Genomic DNA, 13,872 nt, shown 5'->3' with positions numbered 1-13,872 from the left:
GTCAAAATTTTATTTCTATAGAAAACTTTTTCAACATTTTTTTCATCAAGTACTTAAAACCCTTATTGTAAAATTATGTTATTAAAAGTTTTTAATTATTATTAATACAAAACCCAATTGCAAATTCTTACTAAAACTATATTTGCTTTTATTTTACAGGTGATTGTTCTGATTCAACTGAAGACATGACAGTAGACAGCAGAGGTATGTTTAAAAATAAAATAATTCATATATAAAAAGTAAACTTCTAATTTAATCCAATTTTCCTTTAAAACTAACTCATATAGTTAGCCACAATGATCGGTAAGGTCAAAATTCAATACCAATGCTATAAGACTCATAAAATATTGATGAATTCGGCACACAAAAAAAAAAACTGGAAAAATTGGTTAATAAAATTCAATGTCGTAGTTTTATGGCGAAATTTCTCTTACATTTCGTCACGTATCCTGTGGACCCTTCCAACGGAGAGTTTATTCAGGATAATTTGGTTTATTCCCCCACCATCGCACCTTCCATTCACTATTTCATATTCGCTGCCGATGGTGATGATTGGAAGTCATGACCAGTTCTTTTCTTTCAACTCTTCGGGATATTATGTGTATGTTTTCGAAGAGATAAGAATAAAAAGGACATAAAAAATATCCTTTTTATCATTTCAACGTTTTGTTGGGGTGGGGGTTACACAAAGAATATAAACGTGTGCGTCTTTGTGTACGTGTGTGTGTGGGGCCAACGTTTGGTGTTATCCTTAAATACTTTTTGTAGCATTTGCAAATCCTTTCTTTTTTTGTTTGGTTGCTCTCAACTTCCGGGCCAAAAGAATTTCTTCAGTAATATTCCCAGTTAACCCCTCAATAAAAAGACCCTTCAACCTATCGTAAATTTGAAAGTTAATTCATATTTATAACAATGATTGTGGTTTTTTCCATGAGAGAGGGAGAGAAGCGGAAGGTTTTCCTTCTTTTACCCTGATATTCAAAGATAGGTGCCATAAATGATGGCAATGGTGGTGGATAGCCTTAATGGGGTGGGAAAATAGAGCATTAAGCCAACAAGTTTATTAGTTACCCTTACCACCATTTCCCTAAGCCCGTTCGCAATCACTAGCCATTATAAAGCCAATAAAAAAGTGTTAATCTTGTGCCAACCATAGTCCTTCATTGACTTGCCATAGAAACCAAACTCGTTCCAGTATCCTTTGGGATTTTGTTTCACTTGGGTGTCGATGATGGTGATTTGTGTTCATTTATTTCACATTTTATTCTGTTGCACCAACACTCATTATGGATGGCACATCGTATCTGTTTTTTTGCCTTTCTCTTTTCCTGCTTGCCTTCTTATCTTCTGGCCAGGCCATTGACATTTTTTCCCATACACCAACATCGCCTGTAATGGGATTATGGGTTATGGATATCCATTGGCTTTTTTGAATTTCTGTTGATGGAAAGTTCAATCATTTGTGGTACCAGTTAACAGAGGTGTGGATAGAAGCCAGGGTATGCGAAGGGCCTGGGGAGTGGGACGTCATTAATTCGTTTATGATTCCCTTAAAAAAGGGGGTTGATGTCAGCATTTATCTACCAAGGGCTAAGATATTAAAATTGACCAAATGATGGGTTGTTGGACAACAAAAAATCATTTCCTTGATGATTGTGAGATTTCTTTCTCAGTGTCACTTTTTGTTGAAAGAAACGCCCATTAATTAAGAGCTTGAAATCGATTTGTTCTGCAAAAGCATAGTGAAGAGTTATCCTCTTGAGGTTATGACCAATGTTAAAAGGATAATGGCAATGCAATCATAATCAGAAATACATTAAGGAGATTGAGAAGCAATAGTCAATGAATTCAAAAGTATAAATAGAAAATACTTGGTGCTGTAGATTATACATTTTTTTCAAAATTTACCATAGAAAATTTTGTTAAAATTTTATTTCTATAAGAAATTTTGTCAAAATTCTATAGAAAATTTTGTCAAAATTTTAATTCCATAGAAAATGTTGTCATAATTTTATTTCTACAGTAAATTTTGTCAAAATTTTATTTCTATAGAAAATTTTGTCAAAATTTTATTTCTATAGAAAATTTTGTCAAAATGTTATTTCTATAGAAAATTTTGTAAAAATTTTATTTCTATACAAAATTTTGTCAAAATTTTATTTTATAGAAAATTTTTTAAAAAATTTATTTCTATAGAAAACTTTCGCAAAATTTTATTTGTATTGATTTTATTTCTATAGAAAATTTTGTCAAAATTTTATTTCTATAGAATATTTTGTCAAAATTTTATTTCTATAGAAAATTTTGTCAAAATTTTATTTCTATAGAAATTTTCCTAAACATTTTATTTCTATAGAAAATTTTGTCAATGTTTTATTTCTATAGAAAATTTTGTCAAAATTTTATTTCTATAGAAAATTTCGTCTAAGTTGTGTTTCTATAGAAAATTTTGTCAAAAGTGTATTTCTATAGAAAATGTTGTCAAAATTTTATTTCTATAAAAATTTTTGTCAATATTTTATTTCTATAGAAAATGTTGTCAAAATTTTATTTCTAATTAAAATTTTGTCAATATTTTATTTCTAAAGAAAATTTTGTCAAAATTTTATTTCTATAGAAAATTTTGTCAAAAGTTTATTCCTATAGAAAATTTTGTCAACATTTTATTTCTATAGAAAATGTTGTCAATATTTTATTTCTATAGAAAATTTTGTAAAAAATTTATTTCTATAGAAAATTTTGTCAATATTTTATTTCTATAGAAAATTTTGTCAATATTTTATTTCTAAAGAAAATTTTGTCAAAATTTTATTTCTAAAGAAAATTTTGTCAAAATTTTATTGCTAAAGAAAATTTGGTCAAAATTTTATGTCTATAGAACATTTTGTCAACACTTTATTTCTACAGAAAATTTTGTCAAAATTTTATTTCTATAGAAAATTTTGTCAAAATTTTATTTTTATAGAAAATTTTGTCAAAATTTGATTTCTATAGAAAATCTTGTAAAAATTTTATTTCTATACAAAATTTTGTCAAAATTTAATTTCTACAGAAAATTTTATCAAAATTTTATTTCTATAGAAAATTTTGTCAAAATTTTATTTCAATAGAAAATTTTGTTAACATTTTATTTCTATAGAAAATGTTGTCAAAATTTTATTTCTATAGAAAATGTTGTCAAAATTTTATTTCTATAGAAAATTTTGTCAAAATTTTATTTCTACAGAAAATTCTAAAAATTTTTATTTCTATAGAAAATTCTAAAAATTTTATTTCTATAGAAAATTTTGTCAAAATTTTATTTCTATAGAATATTTTGTCAAAGTTTTATTTCTATAGAATATTTTGTCAAAGTTTTATTTCTATAGAAAATTTTCTTAAAATTTTATTTCTACAGAAAATTCTAAAAATTTTATTTCTATAGAAAATTTTGTCAAAATTTTATTTCTATAGAAAATTCTAAAAATTTTATTTCTATAGAAAATTTTGTTAAAATTTTATTTCTATCGACAATTTTGTCAAAATTTTATTTGTATTGACAATTTTTTCAAATTTAATTTCTACAGAAAACTTTTTTAAAATTTTATTTCCAAAGAAAATTTTGCCAAAATTTTATTTCATATTTGTTGTTTTGATCTCAGGTTTAAAATGATTGTGTTGACTAAACCACAAGTGTAGCTTAACCAACAGAGAAAAAGAATGTTTGTCACATTTATTTGGGCAAAGCCCTATAGACTGCAAGATGGTTGGATGGGCGCACATTTCGGAAATACCACATTCCTCATCAGCATCCTCTACTTGCCGCAGAACTATCAACCAATTATCAGAATAAATTCAGGCAGTTCACTAAACCCAAAGTGAACCACACTTGAACCCTCCGAAAAAAGGTTTATGATAGCCGGCTTTTCCTTTGCCACTATCAAATCATCGACTTGAGTGCAGTTGGCTGGGTTTATTTTGAGCGTGCTTCCTCTTACTTCATTCGTGTTTTGTTTTTTATTGTTGGTTTGTACTTTTTTTGTTGTAAATGTTGTCAAAATTTTTATTTCTATAGAAAATTTTCTCAAAATTTTATTTCTATAGAAAATTTTGTCAATATTTTATTTATATAGAAAATTTTGTAAAAAATTTATTTCTATAGAAAATTTTGTCAATATTTTATTTCTATAGAAAATTTTGTCAATATTTTATTTCTATAGAAAATTTTGTAAAAAATTTATTTCTATAGAAAATTTTGTCAAAATTTTATTTCTATAGAAAATTTCATTGAAATTTTATTTCTATAGAAATTGCGTAAACATTTTATGTCTATAGAAAATTTTGTCAAAATTTTATTTCAACAAAAAATTTTCTCAAAATTTAATTTCTATTGAAAATTTTGTCAACATTTTATTTCTATAGAAAATTTTGTCAATATTTCATTTCTATAGAAAATTTTGTAAAAAATTTATTTCTATAGAGAATTTTGTCAAAATTTTATTTCTTTTTTATTTATTTCTATAGAAATTTTTGTCAAAATTTTATTTCTTTACAAAATTTTGTCAAAATTTTAGTTCTATAGAAAATTTTTTCAATATTTTATTTCTACAGAAAATTTTGTCAACATTTTATTTCTATAGAAAATGTTGTCAAAATTTTAGTTAAACAGAAAATTTTGTCAAAATTAGATTTCTATAGAAAATTTTGTCAAAATTTAAATTTTTATACAAAATCTCCTAAAAATTTTATTTCTATAGAAAATTTCGTCAAAATTGTATTCTAAAGAAAATTTCGTAAAATTGTATTTCAATAGAAAATTTTTAAAAATTTGTATTTCTTCATTTCGACGAATTTTTTATGTCATAAGGCTGGTTCAAGCGATAAAAACGTATAACTTTTTTATAGATTTGCTAAGTGTTTCCTATCTATTTCATTTTGAGGATTACTTATTTAAGAATAGGATTTAATTTAAAACTGGCGTCCAATGGAGACTATAAATTTGTCTGTATTTAGATTTAATGAAATATTTTCCCAGCTACTTTATTTGTTCTTATTTGTTCTTATCTTTAATGTCCATGCATTTCATAGAGATTTTTCTCAATCTGATCTTTTCTGTTTGCTGATTAGAAATTTACTTCATATTTAAAAATGAAATATGAACAGATTTTCTCAAACTTCCATCTTTCATTGATAATCACATTTTGGAATCCATCTTCTGTATTCTTTCCCATACTGCTTATTTCATGTTCAGTTTTTTGTTGGTTCATTCTCTTATCGCCTTTAATCCCCAGTGATTATACTTTATGTATTTGGATTTTTTTTTTGAAAAGTGTTCCTTATCTATCATTATAAATTTTTCAAAAGTCACCCTTAACCATATCGCTGAGAAACAGAATGGCAAGAGCTAGGAGCAAAAAGAAAGGAAAGTGTTTCATAGAATGGTAATGGCAACAACAATAGCATCATCATCAGTACGAGTCTATCAGGATGGGAGTGCAGTCGCAGCAGCATCACTTGCTTGTGGAAGGATAAAAAGCTAATGTTCATTTCATAGTTTTTCCCATCATTAATTTCAAAGTCATTTGACTTTTCACATCGTTGTGTAAATCTTTTTTTTTCTCCGGCTGCTGCTTGGTAGGATGTATGAATAGATGGATTTGGGGGGCGAACGTATGGACATACTGTGATGAGATTGTCATTTTGGTTGTTATGCCACCAGTAGTGAATGCGCAGTGTGTGTTTAACTCATCATCATCATATGGAGAGGGTATATAATTATTCCTTTTTGTGAAAGATAAAGTGGGCGTTTTATGATAAGCGAATGGGAAAACGGAGAGTGGTGATATTGGTAATGGTGGCGATTTGTTGCTGTATGGTTGGTGGGTCTTGTTGTCTGGACCATTTTTAACATCCCCTATATGCATAATGTTTAAGGTTAAACATCCATGTTCCGGTTTATATTGGGTTTGATTCTAAAGTTTAATTTTTTAACGCAATTATTAAAATGCTTTGAGAGACATGGTGCTACAGAACCTTATAAAAACATTTATAAAAGACCTTACAAAAGATTTTCAATTCTATTTAAATGTAAATTTTTTCATTAAATTAAAATTTCGTCGAAATTTTCCATAGAAACATTTCGATCAGATGTTCTATAAAAAAATTTCGATCAGATATTCTATAAAAAATTGGACCAAATTTTCTAAAGAATCAGATTTTCTAAAGATCGACGAAATTTTCTATAGAAATAAAAATTTAACAGAATTTTCTATAGAAATAAAATTTCGACGAAATTTTTATAGAAATAACATTTTGACGAAATTTTCTATAAAAATAAAATTTCATCGAAATTTTCTATAGAAATATTTCGACCAGATGTTCTATAAAAAAAAAATTTCGACCAGATATTCGATAAAAAAATTGGACCAAATTTTGTAAAGAATAAGATGTTCTTAAGAGCGACGAATTTGACAAAATTTTCCGTAAAAATAAAATATCGATGAAATTTTATATAGAAATAAAATTTTGATGAAATTTTCTATAGAATTAAAATTTAGACGAAATTTTCCATAGAAATAAAATTTTGACGAACTTTTCCATAGAAATACAATTTCGATAAAATTTTCCATAGAAAACAATTTCAATAAAGTTTTCTACAGAAATAAGATTTCGACGAAACTTTTTATAGAAATAAGATTTCGACGAAATTTTCTATAGAAATAAAATTTTGGTAAAAATTTTCCAGAGAAATACAATTTTGATAAAGTTTTCTATAGAAGTCAGATTTTGACAAAATTTTCTACTGAAATAAAATTTTGACAAAATTTTCTATTGACAGAATTTTCTAAAAAAATAAAATTTTGACAAAATTTTCAAAAAAAAATGTTGACACAATTTTATGTAGTTATACAATTTTGTAAATGATTTCCAAATTTTCTATAGAAATAACATTTTGATAAAATTTTCTAAAGAAATAAAATATTGACAAAATTTTCTATAGATATAAAATTTTGTAAACGATTTTCCAAAATTTCTATAGAAATAAAATTTTGACAAAATTGTTTATAGAAGTAAAAGTTTGACAATTTTTTTTTATAGAAATAAAATGTTGACAAAATTTTCTATAGAAATAAAATTATGATAAAATTTTCTATAGCAATAAAATTTCGACAAAATTTCTATAGAAATAAAGTTTCGACAAAATTTTCTATAGGAGTACAATTTTGATAAAGTTTTCTATAGTAATAAAATGTCGACAAAATTTTCTATAGAAATAAAATTTCGACGCAGTCTTTTTTATAGAAACAAAATTTCCACGAAATTTTCTATAGAAAGAAAACTTTGACAAAATTTTCTATTAAAAAAAAAAATTGGCAAAAATTTCTATAGAAATAAAATTTTTACAAAATTTTCTATAGAAATAAAAATTTGACAAAATTTTCTATAGAAATAAAATATTGGCAAAATTCTTATAGAAATAAAATTTTGACAAAATTTTCTATAGAAATAAAATTATGACAAAACTTTCTATAGCAATAAAATTTCGACAAAATTTCTATAGAAATAAAATTTTGACAAAACTTTCTATAGAAATAAAATTTCGACACAATTTTCTCTAGAAATAAAATTTCGACGAAATTTTCTATAGAAATAAAATGTCGACGATATTTTCTATAGAAATAAAATTTTGACGCAATATTCTAAATAAACAAAATTTCGACGAAATTTCCTAAAGAAACGAAATTTCGACGCAATTTTGTAAAGAAACAAAATTTCGACGAAATTTCCTAAAGAAACGAAATTTCGAAGAAATTTTCTATAGAAAAAAAAATTTTATTAAAAGTTATGGAACCAAACGGGAAGTATTTGACCTAAATTGGATCATTTTAACTATGTTTGACAAAATTTTCTATAGAAATAAAATTTCGACGAAATTTTCTATAGAAATAAAATTTTGACAAAATGTTCTATAGAAATAAAATTTTGACAAAATTCTCTATAGAAATAAAATTTTGACAAAATTTTTATAGAAATAAAATTTTGACTAAATTTTCTATGGATATAAATTTATGACAAAATTTTCTATAGCAATAAAATTTCTTTAGAAATAAAATTTCGACGCAGTTTTTATAGAAACAAAATTTCCACGAAATTTTCTATAGAAATAAAATGTCGTCGATATTTTCTATAGAAATAAAATTTCGGCGAAATTTTCTATAGAAAAAAAATTGCGACGAAATTTTTTATTACAAGTTATGGAACCAAACAGGGAATATTTGACTTAAATTGGATCATTTGACAAAATTTTCTATAAAAATATAATAAAAATTTGACAAAATTTTCTATAGAAATAAAATTTCGACGAAATTTTCTATAGAAATAAAATTTTGACAAAATTTTCTATAGAAATAAAATTTTGACAAAATTTTCTATAGAAATAAAATTTTGACAAAATTTTTATAGAAATAAAATTTTGACTAAATTTTTTATGGATATAAATTTATGACAAAATTTTCTATAGCAATAAAATTTCGACAAAATTTCTTTAGAAATAAAATTTCGACGCAGTTTTTATAGAAACAAAATTTCCACAAATTTTGACAAAATTTTCTATAGAAATAAAATTTTTACAAAATTTTTATAGAAATGAAATTTTGACTAAATTTTCTATAGATATAAATTTATGACAAAATTTTCTATAGCAATAAAATTTCGACAAAATTTCTATAGAAATAAAATTTCGACGCAGTTTTTTATAGAAACAAAATTTCCACGAAATTTTCCATAGAAATAAAATTTCGACAAAATTTTCTCTAGAAATAAAATTTCGACGAAATTTTCTATAGAAATAAAGTGTCGACGAAATTTTCTATAGAAATAAAATTTCGACGAAATTTTCTATAGAAATAAAATTTCGACAAAATATTCGATAGAAATAAAATTTCGACAAAATTTTCTATAAAAAAAAATTATCGAACCAAACGGGGAATATTTGACCTAAATTGGATCATTCTAACTATGATAATTGAAGCCTTAAATTTCATCTAAAAATAATAAATTGAATGGATAGGAATTGGCTTATTTTTACTATACCTGATGTATTTTCTAAAAAAAACACCCATTGAATTGACATTTTGTGGATTTTTGATGATAATTTTTATACCCTGCGCCACACTGTGGAACAGGGTATTATAAGTTAGTGCATATGTTTGTAACACCCAGAAGGAGACGAGATAGACACATGGTGTCTTTGGCAATAATGCTCAGTGTGGGTCCCTGAGTCGATATAACCATGTCCGTCTGTCCGTCCGTCTGTCTGTGAACACATTTTTGTGATCAAAGTCTAGGTCGCAATTTAAGTCCAATCGCCTTCAAATTTGGCACATGTGCCTAATTTGGGTCAGAATAGAACCCTATTGATTTTGGAAGAAAACAGTTCAGATTTAGATATAGCTCCCATATATATCTTTCGTCCGATATGCACTTATATGGACCCAGAAGCCAGAGTTTTATCCCGATTAGCTTGAAATTTTGCGCAAGGAGTACAATTGGTAGTATAGTCATGTGTGCCAAATTTGATTGAAATCGGTTCAGATTTAGATATAGCTTCCATATATATGTTTCGCCCGATATGGAGTTATATGGCCCCAGAAGCCAGAGTTTTGTCCCAATTTGGTTGAAATTTTGCACTAGGAGTACAATTAGTAATATAGTCACGTGTGCCAAATTTGATCTACAAAGTGGTGCAGGGTATAGTATAGTCGGCCCCGCCCGACTTTAGACTTTCCTTACTTGTTCCATATATGTTCATTTAAATTGTAATCTAAACTTCTACATGCGAAAAAAAGAACTAAAAAACCATTACAGATGGACTATTATAGACTCTCAGAAAGTTTCAATGTTCTTATGGCTAATCATTGTGCTGCTTGGGGACTTCAAGATTTGAGTCGTTTTAAGTTTAGCCTTTTTAGCCTTGGTCGTTGGGTGGCATTCTTTTACCTATTGCTCTCACTCAATCTTTTTGCTCTCTGCTCTGGTGTTTATGTTTGGTTTTTTTTTTTTTTGCTATTGGTCACCAACAACACGCATATTCAAACTGTGTGATACTCAGCCAATACACCCATACCTCATTCACAAGAGTCATTTGTAAAGACATCATTTCTATGGTGAGTTTTTTTTTTTTTTTTTTTTTGGGAGTGGGAGAGGGTGTTGCTGGTAAATGTATATCTCACCAATGAGTACCACCATCACCATTTCCACTACCACACTACCATGCTCATTTTGAACATTTTTGTGTTTCTGTTGTTATCTTTGAAATTCATGAATGCTCTTCTTATCTATGAAAACTGCATACTTGCAGATGCTGCTGCTGTTGCTGCTGCTCTTGTTGTATTATATTGTTGTGCTTGGCTGCTTCTGTTTTGTAAATACGTTTGTTTGTTTGTTTGTTCTTTTGTATTTACTGATGTTAATATTTCTCTGTATATAGCTCTATTGGTGTAGGTTTGTATGTAGAATTTTTTGTTATTTTCTGTTTTGTGATATTTGGTCTCTTCTACTTCACTTGTCGAGGGGTGTATCGAAAGTGGTGTATTGGAATCGATAAGCTTTTTATCTTTATTTTACATGTGGTTTTTAAATGAAAATGATCATTATTATTCGCCGTTTTCTATAGCATTACACAATTCCAGAGATATCAAAAAAATATATATGGATGCTTTATATAACATCAGTTAGTCAGAAAATAATTGAAATACCAAATGTAGATGATAACTGAATATCGAAAATTATTTTGGTTTGCCCTTTCTAAGGGGGATGGGAATGCAATTTTTAAGTGATGGGTATGTCATACATGTACGATAGTAAAGAAAATATCATCGATAAATACAAAATTTCTGGGGAAACACAGAGAAAGTCCCTAATCTGTAGCATTTTAGTGGGAAATTTACAATTTTTTGGGTGAAGATCACGATTGCCACTTGTACCAAAAATAATCTACCAAATTTGAAAATGTTACCGCAAAATCTATCAAATTAAAAAAAAAAATCTATATAAATCTATATACACTGGCGCCCGATCACAGACCTAGGGTTTTTATTTAATAATAAAGCTAGCTCTCCAATTTCCATTGGAACTTTTTGTGAAAACTCTCGCATCATTTATCAGTTGTGCCAGGCCTTATGCATTTTTGGGTGTTGGTAATATACCCTCTACTACAAAGCAGATGATGATGCTGCTACTGCTGCCGCTATTGGCAATGATGTTGTTTGTTATGAACTCAGATAGTATGCTCTAGGAATTCATTCTATAATGCTGCTGCTGCTGTTGCCTGCCAGCTATCATAGAGTAAAAGTCGAGATACCATTAAACTTTAGTTGGCGCTAGTGTTCCATTTCATGTCTGATTTTTGTACATTTTCCAAAACAAGAAACACAAAAAAATGCACCCCACACCCATTCATACAGGCTGAGTGATATCTATGCTATCGTAACCGTCTCTAGTATAGGTTTGGTAGAAATTTTCTGTGTTATCTTTGTTTATAGCAAACACTTGCCATTAGATGATGCTGATGTTTGCAGCTCCTGCTTACATCCTTGTGATGCATTTAGATGTAGACACTGAGAAAAAAAAATGTATATAATTATCAATTATCAGGAAAAACAAAATTATCAATATATTATTTAATTTTGTTAAAATAATTAATTAAAAATGCATGCAAATAATATTTTTTAAACAAAACGAAAACCAATAACAGGTGTGACACAGAGACAGTTCGTGTGAAAAAAAGTTACAAAAACTCCTAAATAGAATAGCATTATTGATTAATTAATTAAAAATTCATGCAAATAATATTTTTTAAACAAAACGAAAACCAATAACAGGTGTGACAAAGAGACAGTTCGTGTGAAAAAAAGTTACAAAAACTCCTAAATAGAATAGCATTATTGACCGAATTTTTGTTTTGGGATTAAGTAGATCGATTTTTTTATTGAGAATTTAAGGCCAACTTTTAACCAACACAGATTTCTCAGAAAAATTGAGTCTAGTATTCTTCTTAGTATTCTTCGACGTCGAAACATATCAAAAGTCCTACCTTTGTTTGGCATTGGCGCCCGATCTTTATCTGGAAAGTTTGTCATGAAATATTTTCAAAAATTCGCAATTTTTCCAGAAAGGATTTAACATTTTGTTTCGGCTAAATTTAAATAATTTGTACCATTTTATTAATTCTTAATAAGTTTTAAACCTATTTGAAACAAATAAATATAAATTTCTTATTAAAAATATGAAAAAAGCGGGCTATAAAAAAATTGACTCAAATGAACTTCCTGTGCAGTAAAAATTAAGAACAGTGTTGGGAGAGCATTTTTGGAAGTACTTTTAAAGTTGTGTCTGGAGAAGAACTTCCAAATTTTTTTTGCTGGGATTTTAATGGACCCAATAAAAATTTTTCATTTTTTTTTTTCGATGACAAATTTCATTCAATTTTGCTATATTTTTTTGTGAAATTTTCTAGTGAATGGCAAATTTTCAAAATTTTCTAGAAATTTATTTTATTTATTTATATTTATATAAATTATTATTTATATAAAAATAAATATAAATTTCCCATTAAAAATATTAAAAAAACTTGACTCAAATGAACTTCCTGTGCTGTCAAAATTAAGGACAATTTTTCGGAGAGCATTTTTGGAAGTACTTTTAAAGTTGTGCCTGGAAAAGAACTTCCAAATGTTTTTGCTGGGATTTTAATGGACCCAATGGAAATTTTTCATTTTTTTTCGATGACAATATTTCATTAAATGTTGCTATATTTTTTTTGTGAAATTTTCTAGTGAATGGCAAATTTTCATAAATTTTCTAGAAATTTATTTTATTTATTTATATTTATATAAATTATTATTTATATAAAAATAAATATAAATTTCTTATTAAAAATATGAAAAAAGCGGGTTATAAAAAAATCGACTCCAATGAACTTCCTGTGCAGTCAAAATAAAGAACAGTTTTGGGGGAGCATTTTTGGAAGTACTTTTAAAGTTGTGCCTGGAGAAGAACTTCCAAATTTTTTTGCTGGGATTTTAATGGACCCAATAAAATTTTTCATTTTATTTTTCGATGACATATTTCATTCAATTTTGCTATATTTTTTTTTTGTGAAATTTTCTAGTAAATGGCAAATTTTCAAAATTTTCTAGAAATTTATTTTATTTATTTATTAGTTATTACAAATTTATTAGCTATATTAAATATTAAATCACTAGCTATAATAAGGCGATCGGTTTTTTCTAGAAATATATAGACAATAGTAGGACCACTAAAAATTTTCCCAAAAGTCCAAGTTTTAAGATTAAATTTTGAAATAAATTTTTAAACTTCGATAGCTACAATCATATTTTATTTGCTTGCAAATATTTCATTATTGATTTTTTCGAAGATTTCAAGTTTTCTCTCTCCCGTTTTCCCAATTTTCCTCCATGTAAAGCTTCTTTTCCATCAAAGCACTGCCCAGCCCCTCTCAAAATGCAAAATGCCTGCAATGTTATTGTTTTATTATATCTCGCATTTGCCTTTACCCTTCTACGTACAAGTCAATTAAATATAGATAGACCAAATATAAGCATCCAGCCAATAGTCATCCAAAGGCAATAACCACCCAAAAGGATATACCAATTTTTTGTTGGTTTGTTTGTTTGAAATTCTCCGTTTCACTGTCCGCCCCTAATGTTCGGTGGCTGGGGTTTTTGAAAATGTTTATCTGTTGTTCGGTTCGGTTATAAATTTTTATCGTTATTTTTAATGGCATTCTTTGTGTACACCACCCCTTTGACACTAAATATATGATGGCGATTGATATTAGATGTGTTTTTTGATAAAAACAAAATTCTTTTA

At 26.8% G+C, this 13,872-nt stretch overlaps 1 protein-coding gene across 4 annotated transcripts in view; it reads left to right on the top strand.

The window, feature by feature from the left end:
* The window catches only part of ush (Zinc finger protein ush), a 480,112-nt gene that overhangs the window by 377,642 nt on the left and 88,598 nt on the right, over positions 1-13,872 (top strand). For all 4 annotated transcript variants that reach the window (XM_075297144.1, XM_075297143.1, XM_075297145.1 and 1 more), the window contains exon 2: positions 160-204. In XM_075297144.1, the coding sequence (XP_075153259.1) occupies positions 160-204 (45 nt within the window). The remainder of the gene's footprint in view (positions 1-159; positions 205-13,872) is intronic.

The sequence above is a fragment of the Haematobia irritans genome, chromosome 2 (assembly GCF_050003625.1).
Source record: "Haematobia irritans isolate KBUSLIRL chromosome 2, ASM5000362v1, whole genome shotgun sequence".
In the NCBI taxonomy this organism is placed as follows: Eukaryota; Metazoa; Arthropoda; class Insecta; order Diptera; family Muscidae; genus Haematobia; species Haematobia irritans.
This window is presented reverse-complemented; position numbering and strand designations above follow the sequence as displayed.